The sequence below is a fragment of the Lissotriton vulgaris genome, chromosome 1_1 (assembly GCF_964263255.1).
Source record: "Lissotriton vulgaris chromosome 1_1, aLisVul1.2, whole genome shotgun sequence".
NCBI classification, from domain to species: Eukaryota; Metazoa; Chordata; class Amphibia; order Caudata; family Salamandridae; genus Lissotriton; species Lissotriton vulgaris.
Genome location: NC_141685.1, coordinates 1779552352 through 1779577252, shown reverse-complemented (window position 1 = coordinate 1779577252; position 24901 = coordinate 1779552352). Strand labels below are relative to the sequence as shown.

Genomic DNA, 24901 nt, shown 5'->3' with positions numbered 1-24901 from the left:
CTCAAATTGTTGCTGGAAAGCCAGGCATCAGGCTGGGCTAAGAAATTTCCATTGGAAATATGTAGAAAGATGGGCATTATCCAATATTTTAGGGCCAAAAAATTATAAAGTCAGATACCGTCATTTTTTGACTTTAGTAAATTTGTTTAATAGCAGCAATTGAAAGATAAGAACTGCAACACAAGAATATCAACTGATTTATGGTGTAAATTAAAGTGTGCTCAGAATTTATGAAATGGTGTGTTTTTGCCTCTTATTCGGGGGTCATTCATACATCTGTGTAATAAAAGATGATGGTGTTTGTTTGTTTTAGCATATTCAATACAAGGACATAATGTGCAAATGATCAGTCCTTCCAGTGAGTCTCATCAGCAAGTGGTGGCAGTGGGGCAGCCATTGGCCGTTCAACCCCAAGGGACTGTCATGGTGAGTATGCACTGTTAAAAGAAGTGTCTATTGCAATAGCTTTGCAGAATGCACGGAGCAGTATAATATCATGTTTGACTACTGTAACACTAGGAATTACTGTCGGTACAGGTTAATTTGTTGAAGTGAACACAGAAATAATGTCTGCATCATGTAATTAGTTCTAGTGCATTTATGAGATAGGTAAATCCATCTCTTAGATGTGGAACTTGCCAAAGCATTTCTACTGAGAAATATTATGATTACAACTTGTATTTATTGTTTATTTAATTTGCTTAGTTCAGTGCCAAACATTTTGACTTGTCAACTTAAGTACTTTTTGTTGTGCTTACGGGCTGATTTACAAATTGCCCTGTGTAGTACTTAAAGTAGTGCTACAATAGTACTACAAATATGCTATTCACAAACTTACAGTTGGAGGCCAATGCCGCTCCTATCTTTTCAGTGCAATGGACAAGGGGGAGTGGCTTCAAAATGGGAAATATTTATTACTGAATAGTAGCGGATTAGGGAAATAGAAGCAGAGATTTAGGAAAGGACATGCTAATAAACAAACACACCCATAAAAAAGTTACACACTTGCTATGCACAAAATATAATTCTAAATTTACTACAGCTCTTAGGAACAAAACAGTCTTAAATGTACTCCGTTCAAGTCATGGTGTAAGTCAAGTACTACACATGGACACTCATGTGACCTGATGTAGCATGTCAAACTGCCGACTTAATTAATGAAAATATTTAATGTAATCTAGTTTCATGTACAGCTCTCTAATGCCTTTGGGCCAGGTTCGCAATGTGTAAAATTGCAACACAAAAACAAACAAAAAATAAACATAGTTCCTGCAGCAGCTCCATAAAAGTCGATGGAGGCACCATATAACAATAGGGAACAATAGAAAAATAATGGGAAATGCTGTTTATGACTTTTTTTTAATGTGTAATTTAAACAAAACACAACAAGGCTTAAAACACATGAAACACCCCTGCTAATGCAAAGTGAGGTAACCAACCACAGGTGATACTCATTGCCCCATCTAGTCACATGTAGGCTGACCACACAACAACCTTTTTGCATATCATATGTTAGTGAATGTCTTAGTAGCTTTGCCCCTAATTCATTTGAGGAGGAAGGAGTTTAAAGGCAAAGGGCCAACCTCTTAAGCACTGCTTCTCACCTGATGCAGTCCTTGACATGGTTGCATACTAGGATCAGGTTATCCCTGCCCATGTCAATATACTGGCTGGACTCTATGTCCTGGCCGCTGGATCTTTCCACATGGTCACTCAATGTAGGCATCTCACCGGCAAGCAAGTTTTGATACTTTTACCAGGTAATGGGATGTCTCAACAGAAGAATGTACCAATATATTGCCATGCTGCAGTCATTGGAGGAAAGTGAAAGGGTGGCAAGAAAATATTCTGTGCCTTTTTCCACCTCCCTGTGTCATAGGTGTCCTTGATTGCACGCGTGTCAAATCAACCACATCACCACGGGGGACATATTTCCGCAACAGACACCTCTGGCACTTCATCAATGTTTCAGCCATCTGGAATACCAGGTGGTGACTTCACTGATATCTACGTTGCCTTTACTGGATGGTACATGACAGCTACATCGCCTGACAGTCACGTCTTGCATATTAGCCGTTTGATGTGGTATTTAGTGACCAATGGCTCATAAGTAAATTACATCTCACACTAGGGGGCATGATGTGCCTTTGTGGGATGGACTTTCAAATATGCTTATGACTTACTACAGCAAAATAGATACAAATTACCCTAATAGTTATATTATATATGTATACATCATAATTTTTTTATTTTTATTGAGCATTTCAAAATTATGCATTCAGCATACCATGCCACATATATATATATATATATATATATATATATATATATATATATATATATATATACATGGATGCGAACATAAACGCATAAAGCAGACCAGCAAATAAACAGTATCAACATAAAATCCGCCATAGTTGTACAAGTGTTACATGTGATCAGTGTGGATATATCATACACTCAATCGCATTCCACAGTACCATCTGTAAAGCGCGATGGGCCATTAGCAGTCTTGGCCCTCATAGTCTGCATGAGATGGTCAATCCGAGTTCAGTTCTTGTCGTGCCAGAAAATATTCCCTTAAAGGAACCCATATGTCTTTAGGCCTGGACGAGGCCAGCAGCACTTCGGCATACAGATCAAGTTGTTCTCTGCAGCATGTCCTTCAACCACTATTCAACTGTAGGGCTCTGGCGGCTGTCCCATGTGAAAAGTACCCTTCTTTTTGCAAGCAGCAGGGCCACTCTTGCAAACCTCCCCAGTACAGCTTTCGCATGAGGGATATATCCTAAGAGGCACGCTAGCGGTGTGCACTGAATTTTCAGTCCTGTCATAGTGCCAATAAGAGCGAGCACCCTGTAGGAGAGTAGGGTCTGCAATCCTATGATCACCCAGATTTTTTGCTTTTGTTTCACTGGTTTACGACTTTCTCTGGCTGTGGGCCTGCCAATCAGACCCACAGCCTGGCTGTTCTCTCTCTAAATTACGACATGTACCCTAGGTGCATTTACCAATTGGTACTGGGCCACCTAATCAGACCCTGTAACTCAGGGCATGGGTGTACCCAGGGCCTACCAGGGGCTGAAGCATGTATTATGCCACCCCTGGCTGGCCTCCTAAATCTGACACAACTGGCTGCATGACAGCTGGGGCAAAGTCGTGTAATCACCCTTTGCTATAGATATAGTATACCTATATCTAACCCTAAAAATGGACACACAGATTCCTATCAGTCACTCCTATGGCAGGCCTTGACAATCCTGAAGGCAGAGTGCTTGGAATCGTGTGAAATGGTGCTCTGGCATGAGCTGAGCCCGTTTGCAGCTTGCGGAACCAAGTCCTAATAGCTGTTCCATGATAACGCATACCATATACTCTTAAGTGCATTAGAATCCTCGCGGTTAAATGCTATCTTTGGTATTGCTTTATCAAAACATGTCGAGTAAGGTGTCATACGAATTGGAATACTAACCCCTCGCCAATTCTGGCGACGGGGTTAGCATTCCACCCTTCTAGAGGGACACGACATGTATGTAACTGTGAACCCCGGTTAAAGTTAAACAAAGCCTCAGCTCCACAAAATGGATGCTGCCACCACAGACACGAGTCTGACCTCCTGCTGCTGGGAGTCCTTCCAGCGAGGAGAGCCTGGACAAAGGGTTTCCTGTCAGGGGCGGTGCTAGCACCATCCCAGACAGGGTTTTGTGTATCCTGGGTAGGCAGGGCTTTACAGGAAGGTGACTGCTGAGTGGCACCCCGGTGCTCACTACGCATAGGCCGGCCAGAACCAGTTCCAGGGGCACACCAGCCCCTGGCCTGGGGAAAGTCCGGCATGGGAGAGGGGTGTAACCACCCCCCTCCTAGTCCCACCCATAGGCAGGACCTAGTCACCGGGTCAGCCCCTTTTCCTAGTATAAAGTTAGGAGCGGGCCCCCTTCCAAATTAGATCATCTTTGGAATCAAGACACGACTTTCTGCGAAAGGACTTCAAGATTTCTTCTTCAAGATTCTCCCTTGTGACTAAGGAGTAGTCACCCTGCATCCGCAGGCACCATCTTAAGAACACTGCGGTCTGCTGCAAGTCCTTCCTCCGGAATCCGACTGCCCAGCTCGACGAGAACCGGCTTCCCTGGCACCTCTGACCTCTACTCACCTCTACAGCAAAGCTGAGAACCGTGAGTGCGACGAGACCTCGAGGGACCGGCCATCTTCAAGACTGCACGACTTCTTTCCAGCACGACCGCCGAGGGATCCTCTGGTGAGTGCTTTGGGGTCCGAGAAACCCCGACCCTGAGCAGCTCCAGCACCGAAGTCCAGCCTCCCAGCATCTCCACGATCTGCGTGGGGCCCTTCTGCTTTTTGCTGCTCACCGCGTTGTTTGGCTACTAGCCCGCTGGCTTGTGGCCTTCTTCACGACGCCCGACGACATCACTGCTGCTGGTCTGGTTGCTCCAGACTAGCCCTTGCTCCCTTCCAAAAGAGGAGCACCCCGGACCCTCCTGGTCCACTCAAGACGCCGATTTAGGTCCACCGCGTGGGCTTGAATTAGCCAAGGCTTTGTTGCCCAATCCTGGGCCCAGCGACGCCGACCGCTTCATCCATCGTGGGACAGCTCGATCCTCCATCCTGGTCGCCGACAACGCCTCCTGGTCCGTGAGATCTGCAGAGCCCAGCGTCGCCCACTCACCTAGTCGAGGTGACTACCATCCGGTGCCCTCCTGGTGCCACCTGACTACTGGCTAGTAGTCACGAACTTGGTCCCCTCTGCTTTCAGGTATCGTCCATCTTCAAGATCCAGGCTTGGATCACTTCGAACTCTCTTCATTGGTCGCCTGCCAGCATCTTCCTTCCAGGCTCCTGGTCCGTCTACGAGGATTCCCGACGTCTTTTGAGACCTATGCAGCTGCAGCCCCTGGGCTAGGTAACTTCGGCATTTCGGTGCCCCAGCATAGCCTCACTATCCAAGGGTCAGAATCCACTTTCGTTTTCCTCCTACCAGGTCGGGTTCGCCCGAGAACACTAACTTTGTTGTTACTAGCTACCATAGACTTTGTCCCGCATCACGCGTGAGAGTGCACACTCTGCACCCGAGTCCCCTGGGCCTCCTAGAAGTAATCTAAAGATTCTATAGTCAAGTCCTAGCGATTCCAAAGCCTATTAGTACTGTACTTACCTGCTAGTAATTTCGCATTCCACTTTCAGAGTATATGGTTTTCCGTGCCCCTCGGGCATTTGTGTATACTGTGCTAACTTAAGTATTTTCGTAAGAGTTTTGTTTTGTGCTTAGTACCCTGTCCTCATAAAGAGTACAGGGCTGTTGTGATTCTAATAAATACATTGTTTATTTTCATAACACTTGTGTGGTGTCCTTTCACTTGGTGTTCAAGGGGTATATGTGATGGTATAACAGCTGGCTTAACACGCCCTCTCGAGTCTTTAGCCTTAGACTGCTCGTATCCACGCTACTAGGATAGGTGGTCTATAAGGTTGACTTACAACCAATCATCAATAAGGGTTGTTTGGACTGATACATAGTGTTCACTAGAATAGTGAACACTGCATATCAGGCCAACTTCTCACATTGGTGAGCAGCGGTTGGGATTTGAGCTTGCTGTTGTTTTACCACACGTATCCTAAGAATATCTTGTGAAAGATCACATAAGTACTCCAGGTACATATAACTTAGCTTAGAATACTCTGAGTTCTACTGAACCAGCTGTTGTAGCTCCTCAAGGCTTAGCACACCTTGGCTACAACTCTTAGCAAGGGATCAGTAGAAAAACATATAGTGTAGGTAGGTGCATCACTTACACCACACTAGAATCAGCATGTCAGACAAAGGTGGAAACACTGAGTCTCCCCTTGTGTCAGTAGACCTTCCACAGGTCACTTCCAGATATGCTGCTCTTAGCTTCCAGGAGATGAGACAAGTATGTACCTCCAGGAAGCTAAAACAGGAGTCTAACCCCACAATTCCCTTTCTGATTGATCTCTTAGAGACTTATGATGCCAGGAGGGCTGGTAACCCAGACCCTTCTAATCCAGATGGGAACATGCCTCCCCTAGAGGGAACCTCAGGTGACCCTGACCTTATCCATCTCTCTGCAGAAGGTGAAGAGGAGGATGAGGATCTAGAGCCATCTGAGGATGAGGCAGACAAAGGTCCAGAAGTAGTTAGTCAGCTAACTAGGGACAACTTAAGCAGGCACGAGAATGGTACTAGGAGACCCCTGGGACCCCTCTCAGGCCAGCTTAACATTGGGAGTGGACGAGTTAGGTCTCTATCAAGAGGCTCTAACAGATCCATTCAAACCAATGGCTCTCGGGCCTCTGCTCTGAGGAGGATGACCTCCCCTCAGAGGAGAGTATATGAAGCCAAGGAAAGGGAAGTCAATCTGAGGATTGAAAGGGAAGAACTTGCCCTGGCCAAAGAAAGACTTGCCTTTGCTAGAGAGCAAGAGTTGAGTGGGTCAAAACCCACTGGTGGCAGCATTATACCTAGCAATAGGGACAGGAGTTTTGATACAAGACACCTGAGTAAGATTGCGCCCCCCTTTAAACAAGGGGATGACATCCACAAATGGATAACTGCTTTGGGGAGGGCCTGCACTGTGCAGGGTGGTCCCCAAAGCCAGTGGGCAGCTATCTTGTGGCTCTCCTTTGAAGGTAAAGGTAGAGATAAGCTCCTCACCACAAGGGCTGAGGATGCTAACAATTACCAAGTCCTGAAGAACACACTGATTGCTGGGTTTGGCCTAACCACTGAGCAGTACAGGGTGCTGTTCAGGGATACCCAGAAAACTCAGTCTCAGGATTGGTCTGATTTTGTAGATTGTGCCACTAAGGCTTTGGAGGGCTGGTTGCTGGGCAGTAAGGTTACTGATTATACAGGATTGTACAATTTGATCATGAGAGAACAAATTTTAAACAATTGTCAGAACCAGTTGTTGCATCAGCATCTTGTTGACTCAGATCTGACCTCTCCCCAAGAATTGGGAAAGAAGGCAGACAGATGGGTCAGAACAAGAGTTAAGCAGAACCAGGGCCAGAGCCAGGGTGGTCAGAAGAAAGCAGACCAGAAGGGTAAAGATTCTAAGGGTGAACAAAATGACCAGAAGTCTTCGTCAGGTCCCCAACAACCCAAAGAAGGTGGGGGTCAGGCTCCCCAGAAAAAGAAGAATCAAGAAGGCCAATCAAAAAGGTGGTGCCAATACTGTAAAAGTAAAACTCACTGGTTTAGTGAGTGCACCAAGAAAGGAGGAGGGCAGACTCCTGCCACTGCAGCCCCTAAGGCACCTGTGCCCCCTAGTACAGTCAGCAGTGGTAGTGCACCTCCCAAGGGTTTAGTTGGGTTAACCTTGGGTTCTGAGGGGTATGACAACTTGTTGGCACACTCACTCAGACTGTCCTTGTCTGTACAGGGGATGTGGATATATCCCCTGATGTCAGTCCCAATACTTTGGGCAAATACAGACAGACACCTTTAATAAATGGAAGAATGGCTCAGGCCTATAGGGACACTTGTGCCAGTGTCACAATGGTGACACCTAACTTTGTGGACCCTGGACAGATCATGCCAGGTACAGATTTCCTGGTGACCAATGCAAGCAATGTCACTACCAGTCATAGTATGGCAATTGTTGCTTTCTCCTGGGGAGGGGTAAATGGCCAAAAGAAGGTTGTTGTTAGTTCAGACCTCCCAGTGGATTGTTTGTTGGGCAATGATTTGGAGTCATCACAATGGTCAGAAGTGGAGCATAGGACTCACATGGAGATGTTAGGCTTGCCAGCACATGTGCTTGCTGTGACTAGGTCACAGGTCAGAAGATGCCCCACTGAACAGGTGCTGGATCCTGGAACAATGGACCAGACACCTTCCAAGAAGAAGAGCAGTAGGGTTAAGGCTGTGCCTTCCCCCTTGCCCCAGGTTGAGGATCAAGTCTCTGAGGAGGCTGACCTACAGGAATTGAGGGAAACTGAGCCTAAAGAGTTTGAACTTGATCAAGTTGAATTTCTGGGCTCAGGGGGACCCTCAAGAGAAGACCTGGGGAAGGAACAGTTAGACTGCCCTTCCCTTGAGCCCCTCAGACAGCAGGCTGCTGCTGAGGCTGCTGGGAACGCCACAGGTACCCACAAGGTATACTGGGAAGATGGACTCCTGTACACTGAGGCAAGAGACCCCAAGCCTGGCATGACCAGGAGCCTGGTTATCCCCTTGTCTCAGAGAGGTTTCCTCCTTACCTTGGCCCATGAGATTCCCTTAGCAGGTCACTTAGGCCAGACAAAGACTTGGCACAGGCTTGTCTCACACTTTCACTGTCCTCACATGAATGAGGATACCAAGGAGTTTTGTCGCTCCTGTGTCACTTGCCAAGCCAGTGGTAAGTCAGGTGGCACCACAAAGGCCCCCCTTATACCAATGCCTGTGGTGGGGGTGCCCTTTGAAAGAGTGGGGATTGACATTGTTGGTCCAATGGAACCCCAGACAGCATCAGGGCACAAGTTTATACTGGTGGTAGTGGATCATGCCACCAGGTATCCTGAAGCTATTCCACTTAGGACCACTACAGCACCTGTAGTAGCAAGGGCCCTAGTTGGAGTGTTCTCCAGAGTGGGCTTCCCTAAGGAGGTTGTCTCTGACAGAGGTGCAAACTTCATGTCAAGCTACTTAACTGCTATGTGGAAGGAATGTGGTGTCAACTACAAGTTCACTACACCCTATCATCCACAATGCAATGGGCTTGTTGAAAGGTTCAACAGGACCCTAAAAGGGATGATTCGTGGACTACCTGAAAAGCTCAGGCGTAGATGGGATGTCCTGATTCCCTGCCTTCTGTTTGCTTACAGAGAGGTCCCACAGAAGGGGGTTGGCTACAGCCCTTTTGAACTTTTGTATGGGCATCCTGTAAGAGGACCCCTGTGCTTGGTGAAGGAAGGATGGGAGAGACCTCTCAAAAAGCCTGCAACCAGCATAGTGGACTATGTACTTGGTCTCCGCTCCAGGATGGCTGAGTATATGGAGAAGGCATCTGAAAACCTTAAGGCCAGTCAAGAACTCCAAAAAGCTTGGCATGACCAAAAGGCTGTCCTGACTGTTTATCAGCCTGGACAGAAGGTGTGGGTGTTGGAGCCAGTGGCCCCAGCAGCACTCAAAGACAAATGGTCTGGGCCCCACACAATTCTTGAGCAAAAGGGAGAGGTCACCTACCTGGTGGACCTTGGAACTCCCAGGAGCCCCCACAGGGTGCTCCATGTCAACAGGCTCAAAGCATATGTCGACAGGAAGGACATGAGCTTGCTCATGGCCATAGATGAGGGACAGGAGGAAGAGAGTGACCCTCTCCCAGACCTGCTCACTCAGAATCCTGATGATGGGTCAGTAGATGGTGTTGTCTTTTGTGGCAGCCTCTCTGAGCATCAACAGAAAGACTGAAACAGGTTCTTCAGTCTTTCAGACATATGTTCTCTCTGACACCCAGTCAGACCAATTGGTGTACCCATGAGGTTGACACTGGTGACAGCTTGCCAGTCAAGAGTAAAATCTACAGGCAGCCTGATCATGTTAGAGACTGCATCAAAACTGAAGTGCAGAAAATGTTGGAGTTGGGAGTCATTGAACCCTCAGATAGCCCTTGGGCTAGTCCAGTAGTTCTAGTCCCAAAACCTCACACCCAGGGTGGTAAGAAAGAGATGAGGTTCTGCGTAGACTACAGGGGTCTCAATGCAGTCACTAAGACTGATGCCCACCCAATACCAAGGGCAGATGAACTTATAGATAGATTGGCTTGTGCCAACTACTTAAGTACATTTGACCTGACAGCTGGGTATTGGCAAATCAGGTTAGCTGAGGATGCCAAGCCCAAGACAGCATTTTCAACCCCTGGTGGACATTATCAGTTTGTGGTAATGCCCTTTGGTCTGAAGAATGCACCTGCCACCTTACAAAGGTTGGTGAATCATGTTCTCACTGGGCTGGATGACTTCTGTGCAGCATATCTTGATGATATTGCTGTCTTTAGCTCCACCTGGGAGGATCACCTGGTCCACCTGAGGAAAGTGTTAGAGGCTCTGCAAGCAGCAGGTCTCACTATCAAGGCCACCAAGTGCCAGATAGGGCAGACACAGGTTGTGTACTTGGGCCACCTTGTAGGTGGAGGCCAAGTTCAACCACTGGAGAGCAAAATACAGTCAATCAGGGACTGGGCTCCTCCAACCACCCAGACTCAGGTTTGAGCTTTCTTGGGCCTGACTGGTTACTACAGAAAGTTTGTCAGGAACTATGGATCAATTGTGACTCCATTAAATGAACTGACAAGTAAGAAAATGCCAAAAAAGGTTCAGTGGACAGCAGGCTGTCAAAAAGCATTCGATGACCTAAAGCAGGCCATGTGCACAGCACCTATCCTCAAGAGTCCAGACTACTCCAAACCATTCATTGTCCAAACAGATGCTTCTGAGTTGGGTGTGGGAGCTGTTCTATCTCAACTGAATTTTGATGGTCAAGACCAGCCCATTGCTTTTATAAGCAGAAGGCTGACCCCCAGAGAGAAGAATTGGTCAGCTATTGAGAGGGAGGCCTTTGCTGTGGTTTGGGCCCTGAAGAAGCTGAGGCCATACTTGTTTGGCACTCACTTCAAGATTCAGACCGACCATAAGCCCCTCTTGTGGCTAAATCAGATGAAGGGTGAAAACCCCAAACTGCTTAGGTGGTCCATTTCCCTACAGTGGATGGACTTTACAGTGGAACATAGACCTGGTACTGATCATGGCAATGCCGATGGGCTCTCCAGATATTTCCACTTAGAACAAGAAGACTCACCCGGTCAAGGTTAGCTTATTGTCCCAAAGTTTGGGGGGGGGGTCATGTAGGAGAGTAGGGTCTGCAATCCTATGATCACCCAGATTTTTTGCTTTTGTTTCACTGGTTTACGACTTTCTTTGGCTGTGGGCCTGCCAATCAGACCCACAGCCTGGCTGTTCTCTCTCTAAATTACGACATGTACCCTAGGTGCATTTACCAATTGGTACTGGGCCACCTTATCAGACACTGTAACTCAGGGCATGGGTGTACCCAGGGCCTACCAGGGGCTGAAGCATGTATTATGCCACCCCTGGCTGGCCTCCTAAATCTGACACAACTGGCTGCATGACAGCTGGGGCAAAGTCGTGTAATCACCCTTTGCTATAGATATAGTATACCTATATCTAACCCTAAAAATGGACACACAGATTCCTATCAGTCACTCCTATGGCAGGCCTTGACAATCCTGAAGGCAGAGTGCTTGGAATCGTGTGAAATGGTGCTCTGGCATGAGCTGAGCCCGTTTGCAGCTTGCGGAACCAAGTCCTAATAGCTGTTCCATGATAACGCATACCATATACTCTTAAGTGCATTATAATCCTCGCGGTTAAATGCTATCTTTGGTATTGCTTTATCAAAACATGTCGAGTAAGGTGTCATACAAATTGGAATACTAACCCCTTGCCAATTCTGGCGACGGGGTTAGCATTCCACCCTTCTAGAGGGACACGACATGTATGTAACTGTGAACCCCGGTTAAAGTTAAACGAAGCCTCAGCTCCACAAAATGGATGCTGCCACCACAGACACGAGTCTGACCTCCTGCTGCTGGGAGTCCTTCCAGCTAGGAGAGCCTGGACAAAGGGCTTCCTGTCAGGGGCGGTGCTAGCACCATCCCAGACAGGGTTTTGTGTATCCTGGGTAGGCAGGGCTTTACAGGAAGGTGACTGCTGAGTGGCACCCCGGTGCTCACTACGCATAGGCCGGCCAGAACCAGTTCCAGGGGCACACCAGCCCCTGGCCTGGGGAAAGTCCGGCATGGGAGAGGGGTGTAACCACCCCCCTCCTAGTCCCACCCATAGGCAGGACCTAGTCACCGGGTCAGCCCCTTTTCCTAGTATAAAGTTAGGAGCGGGCCCCCTTCCAAATTAGATCATCTTTGGAATCAAGACACGACTTTCTGCGAAAGGACTTCAAGATTTCTTCTTCAAGATTCTCCCTTGTGACTAAGGAGTAGTCACCCTGCATCCGCAGGCACCATCTTAAGAACACTGCGGTCTGCTGCAAGTCCTTCCCCCGGAATCCGACTGCCCAGCTCGACTAGAACCGGCTTCCCTGGCACCTCTGACCTCTACTCACCTCTACAGCAAAGCTGATAACCGTGAGTGCGACGAGACCTCGAGGGACCGGCCATCTTCAAGACTGCACGACTTCTTTCCAGCACGACCGCCGAGGGATCCTCTGGTGAGTGCTTTGGGGTCAGAGAAACCCCGACCCTGAGCAGCTCCAGCACCGAAGTCCAGCCTCCCAGCATCTCCACGATCTGCGTGGGGCCCTTCTGCTTTTTGCTGCTCACCCCGTTGTTTGGCTACTAGCCCGCTGGCTTGTGGCCTTCTTCACGACGCCCGACGACATCACTGCTGCTGGTCTGGTTGCTCCAGACTGGCCCTTGCTCCCTTCCAAAAGAGGAGCACCCCGGACCCTCCTGGTCCACTCAAGACGCCGATTTAGGTCCACCGCGTGGGCTTGAATTAGCCAAGGCTTTGTTGCCCAATCCTGGGTCCAGCGACGCCGACAGCTTCATCCATCGTGGGACAGCTCGCTCCTCCATCCTGGTCGCCGACAACGCCTCCTGGTCCGTGAGATCTGCAGAGCCCAGCGTCGCCCACTCACCTAGTCGAGGTGACTACCATCCGGTGCCCTCCTGGTGCCACCTGACTACTGGCTAGTAGTCACGAACTTGGTCCCCTCTGCTTTCAGGTATCGTCCATCTTCAAGATCCAGGCTTGGATCACTTCGAACTCTCTTCACTGGTCGCCTGCCAGCATCTTCCTTCCAGGCTCCTGGTCCGTCTACGAGGATTCCCGACGTCTTTTGAGACCTATGCAGCTGCAGCCCCTGGGCTAGGTAACTTCGGCATTTCGGTGCCCCAGCATAGCCTCACTATCCAAGGGTCAGAATCCACTTTCGTTTTCCTCCTACAAGGTCGGGTTCGCCCGAGAACACTAACTTTGTTGTTACTAGCTACCATAGACTTGGTCCCGCATCACGCGTGAGAGTGCACACTCTGCACCCGAGTCCCCTGGGCCTCCTAGAAGTAATCTAAAGATTCTATAGTCAAGTCCTAGCGATTCCAAAGCCTATTAGTACTGTACTTACCTGCTAGTAATTTCGCATTCCACTTTCAGAGTATATGGTTTTCCGTGCCCCTCGGGCATTTGTATATACTGTGCTAACTTAAGTATTTTCGTAAGAGTTTTGTTTTGTGCTTAGTACCCTGTCCTCATAAAGAGTACAGGGCTGTTGTGATTCTAATAAATACATTGTTTATTTTCATAACACTTGTGTGGTGTCCTTTCACTTGGTGTTCAAGGGGTATATGTGATGGTATAACAGCTGGCTTAACACGCCCTCTCGAGTCTTTAGCCTTAGACTGCTCGTATCCACGCTACTAGGATAGCTGGTCTATAAGGTTGACTTACAACCAATCATCAATAAGGGTTGTCTGGACTGATACATAGTGTTCACTAGAATAGTGAACACTGCATATCAGGCCAACTTCTCACACACCCCCTCCCAGTATTGGAGCACTAGCCCACATTGAAATGCTAGGTGACAGAAGTCCGCACTATCCCATCCACATCCCTTACAACAATACGATTCACTCAACCCCATTCTATACAACCTTTTAGGCGTATAATACACCTGATGTATATATTTCAGAAGTATAATCCTCAAGTTATTGTTGGAAATCAATTGTCCTGTCAGTGCACATATGTGACCCCAGACTATGTCTGTGATGGGGGGAGGTGACTACCTTGTTCCAGCGTTCCAAGCTGTGATCATCTCCGGGAGGAGTCTCGTCCTGTATGGCCCTATACAGTTTGGTAACTAGCTTTTTCCGATGGGGAGACACTATCACTAATTGTAAGGCTTGTAACGTCATGGGATCATCAGGGAATGTGGTGTAGTGTTCCTGTATGGCCCTACGTAATCTATGCAAAAACCACAGTTGATGGACAGAATGCAGAACAATGTCATACATTTACCCCAGTACAGAGATCTGGGCCTAAATCCATCGTTTTTTGCACTCCACACCACCCCAGTTCAGACATGGCCATATGCAAATCAGTCTGACCCTGTGCCTCATGGGAACAGTCCAGCCCAAACTGCCAAGCCATGCCTTCCCTGGACCGGAAACAAGCTCCCGAGGACCGTTTTCTCAGAAGTTTGTTTCCGGTCCATGGAAGGCATGGCTTGGCAGTTCGGGCTGGACTGTTCCCATGAGGCACAGGGTCAGACTGATTTGCATATGGCCATGTCTCAACTGGGGTGGTGTGGAGTGCAAAAAAACGATGGATTTAGGCCCAGATCTCTGTACTGGGGTGAATGTATGACATTGTTCTGCATTCTGTCCATCAACTGTGGTTTTTGCATATGTCACCCCGAGTGGGATGGGTATACTCAGACGTGAGTCCCATGCTCTCCACACCACTGGATTCAAGCAAGCCGGGCTGAAGGCGGCTGGAATGCCAGAAACCGGTCCTCGGAAGCTTGTTTCCGGTCCAGGGAAGGCATGGCTTGGCATTTCGGGCTGGACTGTTCCCATGAGGCACAGGGTCAGACTGATTTGCATATGGCCATGTCTGAACTGGGGTGGTGTGGAGTGCAAAAAAACTATGGATTTAGGCCCAGGTCTCTGTACTGGGGTGAATGTATGACATTGTTCTGCATTCTGTCCATCAACTGTGGTTTTTGCCTACGTAATCTATAGCAGGTATATTGAAAGAGTAGTGTGGGGTGTCCCTCACCTATTCCCTGTATATCCATCAGCAGGCCCCATATTAGCAGAATGCAAACAAGCAGGGGCTACATATGCATGTAACTACAATCAGTAAGTACAAAGATAAGGAAACTGGTGCACGCAGATACTCAATCGTCCACATCAGAGGTGTGAGCCGGAGGGCTGTTGCGTCGTCGCAGCGACTTGGGCATAGTCCCTCGCCATTTTAGGATTGGTGAAGATTTTAGAATTGGCTGACTCTCCAATACGCAGCCTCGCTGGGTAAAGCATGGCGTACTGAATCTGTTCCTTCGCCATCAGCTTCTTCACACCCTGGAACTCCTTACATGCTGCCTGCACCATAGCTGTAAAATCAGGAAGGAACGAGAGAACATTGCCCTGGTAGTTGATGGTACCTGTGCTGTCGAGTGGTCCTCAAAACAGTGTCGCCATCCCTAAAATTGAGGAGCCTGGCAACGATCGGCCTCGCTGGAGAACCCGGAAGGCGGCGCGGCGCCAGGGACCTATGCGCACGCTCCACCACAAACATAGATGACAGGGCCTCCACACCACACACCTCACGCAGGAGAGTCTCCACATAATTCTCAAGGCGTCCCACATTGGTGGACTCCGGCAGACCCAAAATGCGCACATTGTTGCTCCTTGAGCGTGCTTCCATGTCCTCGTTCTTGGCCTGGATTATTGCCAGCAGCTTCGTCATATCCGCCTGTTTCGTAGACACCTGCTGCAGCCCGTCCTCCGCTTCTGAAATGCGCTGCTCTGCTTCTCCCAGACTCGCAGCTTGTTTGTCCAACTTAGAGGAAAAAAGGTTCATTCTACCATTCAATTCCTCAATCTTCCCATCGATAGCCTGAAGACTGGCCTGAATAGCGGCTAGCGACTTCTCCAGGGTCGTTGGAGCAGGGGCCGATGCCTCCAGTTCAGAGTCCGAGGCTGCATTTTGCGTTGGTTTACCCCCTTTGCGCAAATCAAACTTTAGCCGCGGCTGGGTTTTGTCCGGCTTGCCCATGATATCTCTCTCAACCACCACGACGCGTCTCAGCAAGGAATAGCTGGCTCCCACAGGTCGCAGACCACTCCTGTCCACGTGTCGCTATTCTCTGCGCGTAGGTTCTGCAGCGGGGGCCCCAACGCCAGCAGAGCACCACCCCAGAAGCTACAGGTCTACCACGCCGTCTCTATGTGTCCCGGGGCACTACTACGCTGTCAGCAGGTCCCCGCCGCAGTGTACTCTAGCAGCGCGGCACAGCTTACTCCACACGCAGGCCACACCACCCAGGGGCAAGAGAGAAAGGTGGTGGCAGCAGCGCAGTCGGTTCGCACCCTACCGTGGGCCAATTCTGTGCGTTGAGGCTGCTTTATTTATTGTTTATTGAGTCCCTCCATGCAGGCTACTTCTTGAAAGTGGGGCACCACACTTTCGCACCAATCACTCACTGTGTCGTTATGCTATTAATGCTGCCGATCTGTGACCGCCGACAGTCTCCAGCTGGGGTCCTCGGAGCGCAGCGCCACCATGGATCAGGCCGCGGCCCACAGCAGCTCCCGCCGAGCGGTCTCGGCCCTCCGATGTCCTCTGAGCCGGCCGCTCTCGTTGATCACTCCGCCCCAAGCACTGCAGGATGTGCTCTCACGGGGGCACGGCACAAATTACGGCAGGCCGACGGGCACTCTCAACCGCCTCCACCGCTAGTGTAAGCAGGGCACTACCAAGGCTTCCGCCGTCACGAGCGGTCGGCTCCGCAGCTCTCCACATGTATCCCGCCTCCTCACAGAGGCTCCGCCGCCATCAATCAGCGCTGTCCTACGCCGCTATTACCATGCGGTCCGCAGTATGTCAAGCGGTCGCTGACACATCGGATGGGTACGGCGTCGGGAGAGACCTCGGCAGGGATCCTGTGTTCACCCGCAGTCAATGTACTTTCATTTCCTAGCGGATGGCCGGGTCCGAGACAGGATTAGTGCAGGATTTTGTAAGGCGGCCGGCAGAGCTACACTAATATGCAGCCATGTTGCCGCCCGCCAAGCCACTCCCCCTTCTCATATATGTTATGTTATGTTATGTTATTATTCATTTATAAAGCGCTATATCACCCCGAGGTATCTAAGCGCTCACAATGGGCACATAACACTGGCAAGAACACATAACCTGTCACTACGAAGAACCCCAAGCTTCCAGGAAGAGCAGCGTCTTCAGGTGCTTTCTAAAGATGAGGAGATTAGTTTCTTTCCTCAAACTGACTGGAAGCAGATTCCATACTCGGGGGGCCATGCTGGAATAGGCTCTGCCACCCTTGGATACTAAACTGAACTTCGGGCATGTCAGATTACATGCATCAGCAGATCGAAGGGTCCTATTTGGCACGTATTTAGTCAGTCGATCCTTGATATAGATGGGGGCTGAGCCATGGACCGCTTTATGAGCGATGCATAGACTCTTGAATTTCACTCTCTGAGCTATTGGCAGCCAGTGTAGATCCTGAAGTAAGGGCGTTGCCCTAGTGCGCCGAGGCTTGTTAAAAATCAGCCTGGCCGCATCGTTCATCACTACTTGAAGTCTGGCTAAAAGATTGTTAGGCAGGCCCAGATACAAGGAGTTACCGTAATCCAGCCGTGCTAGAATTAAGGCAGAAACAGCCAGCCTAAGAGTGGAGACGGACAGCAGTGAGGAAAATTTCCGAAGCTGGCGCAGTAGACCAACACAAGTGCCCACCACTGCTGACACCTGCTGTGTCAAGGTCAACAGAGCATCAATTTTGATTCCCAGACTTTTTACTACTACCGCAGGTTCTGGACATGGCCCCAATTCAACTGGCCAGAACCGATCATTCCATGGATCGGTAGCTGTGTTAACTGCCAGAACTTCGGTTTTGTCTGGGTTAATTTTCAACCAATTATCTGACATCCAGTTAATCGTAAATTTGAGAATGTCTTGCATTCTCAAATATGCGTTCGAGGAGTATTCAGTCTGGATCAGAATTTGTGTGTCATCCGCGTAATTATAGACCCTACAGTTCAACTTATTTAGGGCTGCAATCAGTGGCTGTAGGTATATATTGAAGAGCAGGGGCGACAGAGCTGAACCCTGAGGCACCCCACATGTCAATTTCGCTGGGCTTGACACGAGGTCAGATAGTTGGACTCGCTGTGAGCGATTTTCTAAAAAAGAAGTCAGCCAGGCCAGGGCCGTACCCTGGATCCCACAGTCCTCAACCCGCGACAATAGTTGACAATGGTTTACGGTATCAAATGCCGCGGATAAGTCCAGAAGGACCAGGGCACAGGGATTTCTTTTGTCCGCCTTCAATCTCAAATCATCCAACACCGAAAGCATCACCAATTCGGTGCTGTGATGAGCTCTGAACCCTGCCTGATTGGGCTCCAGAAGAAGGTTGCTTTCTACAAAATGAGTGAGGGAGTGCAGGACATGTTGTTCTAAAATTTTAGAGAGAAAGGGTAGCTGCGAGATTGGCCTGAAGTTCTTGAGAACTTTTGGGTCGGCACCAGGTTTCTTTAGAAGGGGTATCACCCGTGCTTCCTTAAAGTTATGGGGGACCCGTCCCTCTGCCAAGGAGCGATTCAACAGGTTGAGAATTTTATCCTCCATACCAGGCCAGCCCAGTTTAAAAATTTTGGGCGGGCAAGGATCGGCTGGGGATCCTGATTTCACCCGATTCATTATAGTGAGTAGCGACTCCGTTGTGAGAGCTGGAAGGTCTGTTAACGTACCCAGTGTTGACCTTGGGGATATGTGGGGAGGCTCAATAGAACAGGGAAAATGGGAGGTTAGGCTAATCTCTACCATCAGATCCTTTATTTTATTCAGAAAAAAGGCCTGAAAATCTTGACAATCCTTCAAATTGAAGGTCGGGGTTGGGCCTTTCACTGTCCGCAGATCATTCAGGACTTTGAATATTTCTTTCTGCGGATTAGCCGCCTCTGCAATGGCCGTTTCATAGAAATCGGCTTTCCTCAGGCGGATAGCCTTTTTATAATCTGCGAACTGTGTAGTATAGGCATCGCGGGCAGCAGGCAAACGGGATTTGCGCCAGGCTCTCTCAAACTTACGAAGAGCTTGCTTTTTTTCTCTAAGAGCATTGTTAAACCAAAGTGCTCTTTTGCCCTTGTCCCTCAATTTGATTTTATGGGCAGGGGCGACTACTTCCACAGCCTCCTTAATTACCGACACCAAGGCAATGCTTTCACTTTCCAGATTTTCCCCGCATGACGGGGGGAGGTCCGACTGTGATAGAATAGCTGACAATTCTGTTGCACTAACCCGGCTCCAGCTTCGTAGCCATTTCCAGTCAGATTTGACTTCTGGCCGTTTGAAGGAAAGCGGAAAATGGCCTTTAATCAAGTAGTGGTCTGACCAAGGACAGAGGGAGATCGCGGGCGGGGCCAGAGATGGACTAGAGGACCAGATCAGGTCCAGCGTGTGACCCTTCTCATGTGTTGGCCCTCTCACCAACTGAGTGAGACCTAGGGACACTAAGACCTCTTCCAGGTGTTGGGCCTGACTCTCTTTAGGGGTCCTTTCCCAGTGAAAATTGAAGTCACCAAGCACCACCAACCCTTCATAGCGGGAACGAAGGTCATGCACCACTTTCAGGAAGGGGTCCATGAACTTAGCAGATGTGCCAGGCGGGCGGTAAGCTAACAAGAATACCACACAATCTGTGGGAGAACAGATTTTCACGGCCAAGACATCAGCACCCTCAATACACTCCGAACACAGGGTTTCAGTCTTTAGAGTGTCTCTACACAAGATGGCAACCCCCCCCCTCTAATATTCTCTGGGCGGTTAGCATAAATGGCAAAGAAATTAGGGGGCAGGGCCGCCACCAACTCTGGCGTAGAAAAATCGTTAAGCCAGGATTCGGTGACACAGAGGAGATCAACGTCATCCTCCTGCAAGAGGGTGAAAACCTCCAAGCAATGCTTTGATAGTGAACGAGTGTTAAGTAGTGCATGTATACATGATGCAGTGATTTTAGATTAGAAACACATTTTCACCTCTTACCTGCCAAGGCTTTTCCACCCGAAATGCTGAGGCTGTTTTTCGATGTGTGGGGAACTTTGTGATTAAACTTTCGTGACTGTTCTTTTAATAAAAAAAGAATCTAGGCCAAATTTGTCTCCTCTTCCCATCCCCCTATATTGGAGACTCTGAAGGTAGCCAGGGTTTGTGGATCTATATAGAGGGAACCAAGAAAAAAGCCAAAATATAGCAATTGTTTAGTTTTTATTTTTGGAGGGAGAACAGGCAGAGTTGTAAACAAATCCATTTTCTAACCACAGTTTTTACATTTTTCTAACGGGTAATCAATTTTTCCTACTGTGTTGATTACTTTTTACTTGCAGTTGTAGTGGAAACTGGTGTAAAACCCATATCTGAACTCTGAAAATTAGACATTCCTGAAAAGTAGACAACATTTGGAATTCTGTCAATGGCTTTGTGGTTTTCCCACAGAAACTAAGCAATGGAGTAAAAAATTGTGCTAAAAATAGAAATAGGGGACAATTTTAACATTTGTAGTTTTATTTTTACCTGTGGTATAGTGCTACATTTGCCTGACCCTTCAGATCGTATTGAAATATAGTGTTTGTTGGGTGTCCAAATATAGGAGAAAACCAGAGCCAAGAACTGAGCTGAAGATTATAATTCTATTTCATAGTGTACCTACCATGCAGCAATTCATTTGGTAAAAATCTAATTTATGGAACATGAGAATATAGGAGACCTATGCCTTTTTTTAAATGTGCCCAAGGTACTGCGTTTTAGAATAGTGGGTAAATATAGAACTCTGAATTTGGGATTACCCATACTATCATGCAATCGAGAGGGCGTTTTCAAAACCATGTTCTTTCTTGCACACTTGCTTACATTTGGACGCCAAAAATGGAGAACAATCTAGTTGATAATAACATATCTTCTACTCAGTGTTTCCACACTTCTTCAGATAAAAACAGTGACTTGGCCCTTTGCCAGGGACAGGAAAAGTCCCAAAACACGTTGTGGAGACATCATAATTTCTCATTAAAAATGTACCCAGTTTGGAAGCCAATAGCTGCAATATTTAGGCCTTGGCTCTGCCGCTACCATGTGAAGAGAACCAAACCTGGACATTTCTGAAAAGTAAATACACAGGGGAGTCCAGGGTGATGTAACTTGCATGGATCCCACTGACTACTTTGAACTCAGAATGCCCTACAAATGTCAAACTTTGGCTAAATGTGTAACTTTTACCTTAGAACACTCAAGTAAAATCATTAAAATAGTATGCGCAAGTATGTAGTTATACAGTTTATAACCTTACATTTTATGTCGTCATGTCACAATCCAATCCCTGTACCATTTATCCCCCAAGTGCTTGAACAACGTCTGTGACCTCCTGCTCCATGCAGCTTTCTGTGCTGCACTGAAAGTGAATGAAGACAGACCATGTAATTGTTGTTAGTGTTAGACTACCAAATTAACTACAAGGGATGTCTCCTCCTCGGTGTTGTGTGCAGTTTGGAAGCTGGATGTTGTTCATTTTTGGCTGCAGGGTCAAGTAGTCCGAAGGGGAAAGCACAGCCTAGGGTGTGGACGGCATTTAGAAGTGATTGATTGCAAATTGATACTGAGTACTAACTCTCCACCTCTCCACTCAGAAATGATGAAAAGCAAACAAGGGGAACGTTCCACCTCAGTGTAGTAGTAAATATACACTTGAGTAAGCATACATCTGTATATTTACCTTTGTGCATCAAACTCAAACAGTGCAAAACTAGACAATTATCATAAGCACATTTTTTTTTTTAAAGATACACAGCTTTATAGATACGTAGCTCTATAGAGCAAAATGGTTGAACTATTTCACATTAAAACTTTTTTTTTTTTAAACCTTTATTGGGAAAGAAGACAGGAGATATCAGCGGTGTACATGCAGAACTGGCACATGAGTGAAGAAAGTACATTCCAGCAACAGTTACAAACAATCAGAGTCCCAAGTCCCGGTCCCAATGCGTTACAGACATAATCAAGAGTTCATAGTGGAGCCTGCAATGAGCATACAATACAATTTCAGAGGTCAATGATGAATCACGTTACTGTGGACCTTAATCCCGCAGTTCACAGTGCATCAAATCAAAGTCAATGTGGTTAGAGCTCCCCCACCACCGGTAGCAGGCACGGCCGAGGAACCCGCAACATCCTTGACAAGGCACCCAGCAACCAATCGCCACATCTGCGACGCGCATCCGACAACGCCAATCCAGTCACCATACCATCAGGGCAGGGTGTCAACCCAACCCGCAGTAGTGCACACATCTCGAAACAAATAGCTATCTGTTTGTTAAGCATTGCGCTACTAACCAACCCCAACCCGCTCCGCACTTTCTGAATCAGTATCCCGCACCGCCTCGGTCAATAAATAAACCTGCAGCGGACTCCAGAAATCTCTAGGCCTACAGCGCACAGGCATCATTTCAGCATATACATTGTACTGATCCTGACAATATATGACATCATCCAACCATTCCTTGAATTTCGGCGCCCTGCCTCGACCCCAGCGACAGGCCACTCGCCGTTTCGCCAACAGTAAAGCCACATCCGCAAACCTACGGTAAAGCGCCGGCACCTCCTTCGTATACCCCAATAGCATCACCACAGGGTCAAACAGCACCGCATTTTCAGTCATAACCTGCAGGGCGTCGTGAACCTGCACCCAGTACTCGTGTACGGCTCCGCACTCCCACGCCAAGTGGAGGAAATCAGCCCCCGCCGCGCGGCCTCGTAGACATCTATCGTCTTCCGCTAAGTGGAATCTTAGTTTCCGAGCCGGAGTATAGTAGAACCTCTGTATGAATTTGTAATGAATGATCTTAAGGCGGCAGCTAGAAGAAATATTTGCTGTTATGCCACAACAGTAAGCCCATTGCTCATCAGAGATTTCCACTCCAAGCTCGAGGTTCCAATGTTCTCGCACCCGGCTAGCCGGCGCCACCCGTTGCTTCCTGATGGTGCCATACAATTTAGAAACCAAATGACGTCCGTCAGATATTAACATCGCGTGAAGTGGTAGCGCCACTCCAGGCTCCCTTGGGAACCCAGGTAGCAGTATTCGCAGGCCCTGCCGCAGACGGACATAATAAAACACATCCAATGGAGAAGGCGCCTCTCCACCAAAAAATTGTTCACGGGTACGAAAAGTGCCCTCTAGAAAAAAATCCCCCAACGTAAGTGTTTTATGTCGTTTGCACATGCGCTGAAATCCCGCTTCTTGTAGCAAGGACAGGGCAGGATGGTAGGCCAAAGGAAGTGCCGGCGAATAAAGGAATGTGAGGTCCAGCGCCTTCGCAACACGTGCCCAGGCGTCAACCGTGCACGTCACCGTGGTAGGACGCGTATCCACATCACTGACGTTCCCCAACACCATACCCTCCAACGGAAGGGGATGCGCAATCCACTGCTCAGTAGCTATCTGAGGCATAAACGGTGTGGGTCTCATCCAGTGATACGCATATTGTGCTTGAGCGCTCACATAATATATTTCAAAATCTGGGATGTCGAACCCACCCTTATCGTACGGCAGTATTAGAGTAGACCATGCCAACCTCGGTTGTTTACCCCCCCAGAGCAGCCGAAGCAGCTCAGAACGGAGGCGTTTAAAAATATACGCACCCGGGTAATAGGGGATATTCTGAAACAAGTACAGGAAGCGGGGTAGTATCACCATTTTCACTAATGACGCTCTACCCGCCATAGACAGGGGTAAAGACACCCATCTAGTAATATTGTCCGCCAATTTAGTAATAGTGACGCCATAATTGAGCCTGAGTGTTTCCTCTCTGTCAAGGGACACCACAATGCCCAAATAGCGGAGATCCGAGTCGCACCATTCCAGGGGGTAGTCCAAAGGGAACCGACGAACCGCTGCAGTGAGCGGAAAAAATTGAGATTTACGCCAATTAATTTGTATGCCAGATATACCTCCGAACGCAACGAGCTCTCGCAGTAGCGCGTTGAGATTTGCCTGCGGATCCTTCACATACAAAGTAACATCATCCTCGTATAGTGAAATTCCTATTTGGCGCTGGAAACAATTAAACGCGCTGTGTTTGTGTAATTGCCGAATTCTACAGGCTAGTGGTTCTATGGCAATAGCAAATAAAAGGGGGGAAAGAGGACAGCCCTGTCTGGTCCCCCTCGTTATTGAGAATTGAGGGGAGAGCACACCATTCACAATCACCCTTGCCTTCGGCTGAGTGTACAACAGTTTGACCCATGAAATAAAAATCCGGGGGAAACCCATTCTACATAAGACATCTATAAGGTAATTCCATTCCACCGAATCAAACGCTTTCGTGGCGTCCAGAAAAACAGCGGCAACAGGGAGGTCCGGAGCTATTGTCGGGAGCAGAGAAAATAAAGTGCGAAGGTTATGCGAGGTCGCACGTCCCGGCACAAAACCGGACTGATCCGGCAGCACTATGGTGGGCATAAGCTCTGATAGCCGCGCTGCCAAGACTTTCGCCAGTATCTTGACATCGCAGTTAAGTAGCGACAGGGGCCGGTAGGAATCCACATCCAGGGGATCCTTGCCAGGCTTAAGTAAAGAGGTGATTGCAACCTCCCTCATGGACCCCGGTAGTACCCCCACTTCCAGGGATTCCTCAAAGACTTCCCTGAGTACAGGAGCCATAATATCCGCATAGCATTTGTAAAACTCGGCAGGGAGTCCATCCAATCCCGTAGCTTTCCCATTATTCAAGGACATGATGGCGCCCTTGATTTCCTCCACCTCAAGGTGCCTACCGAGAAACGCCCTATGATCGTCCGACAGCCAGCACAAAGCAAGATCATCAAGGAATCCCCCATATCTAACCTCTCCCGTTTGTTGTGTGGTGTATAACTGCGTATAGTGTTGCACAAATGTCTCCTGAATCTCCGTCGTGTTCCGACAACGCGTACCATCTGGCATGACCAAGTCCAACACATCCGTGCTGAATCGTTGGTGTCTCGTGAGCGCAGAAAGCACCTTCCCCGGTCTCTCACCCTCACAGTACCTCCTCGCAGTCCAGTGTTTCCC

At 48.4% G+C, this 24901-nt stretch overlaps 1 protein-coding gene across 2 annotated transcripts in view; it reads left to right on the top strand.

Moving 5' to 3' along the window:
- The window catches only part of MON2 (MON2 regulator of endosome-to-Golgi trafficking), a 966303-nt gene that overhangs the window by 515383 nt on the left and 426019 nt on the right, over positions 1-24901 (top strand). For both annotated transcript variants that reach the window (XM_086919098.1, XM_086919097.1), the window contains exon 15: positions 314-426. In XM_086919098.1, the coding sequence (XP_086775224.1) occupies positions 314-426 (113 nt within the window). The remainder of the gene's footprint in view (positions 1-313; positions 427-24901) is intronic.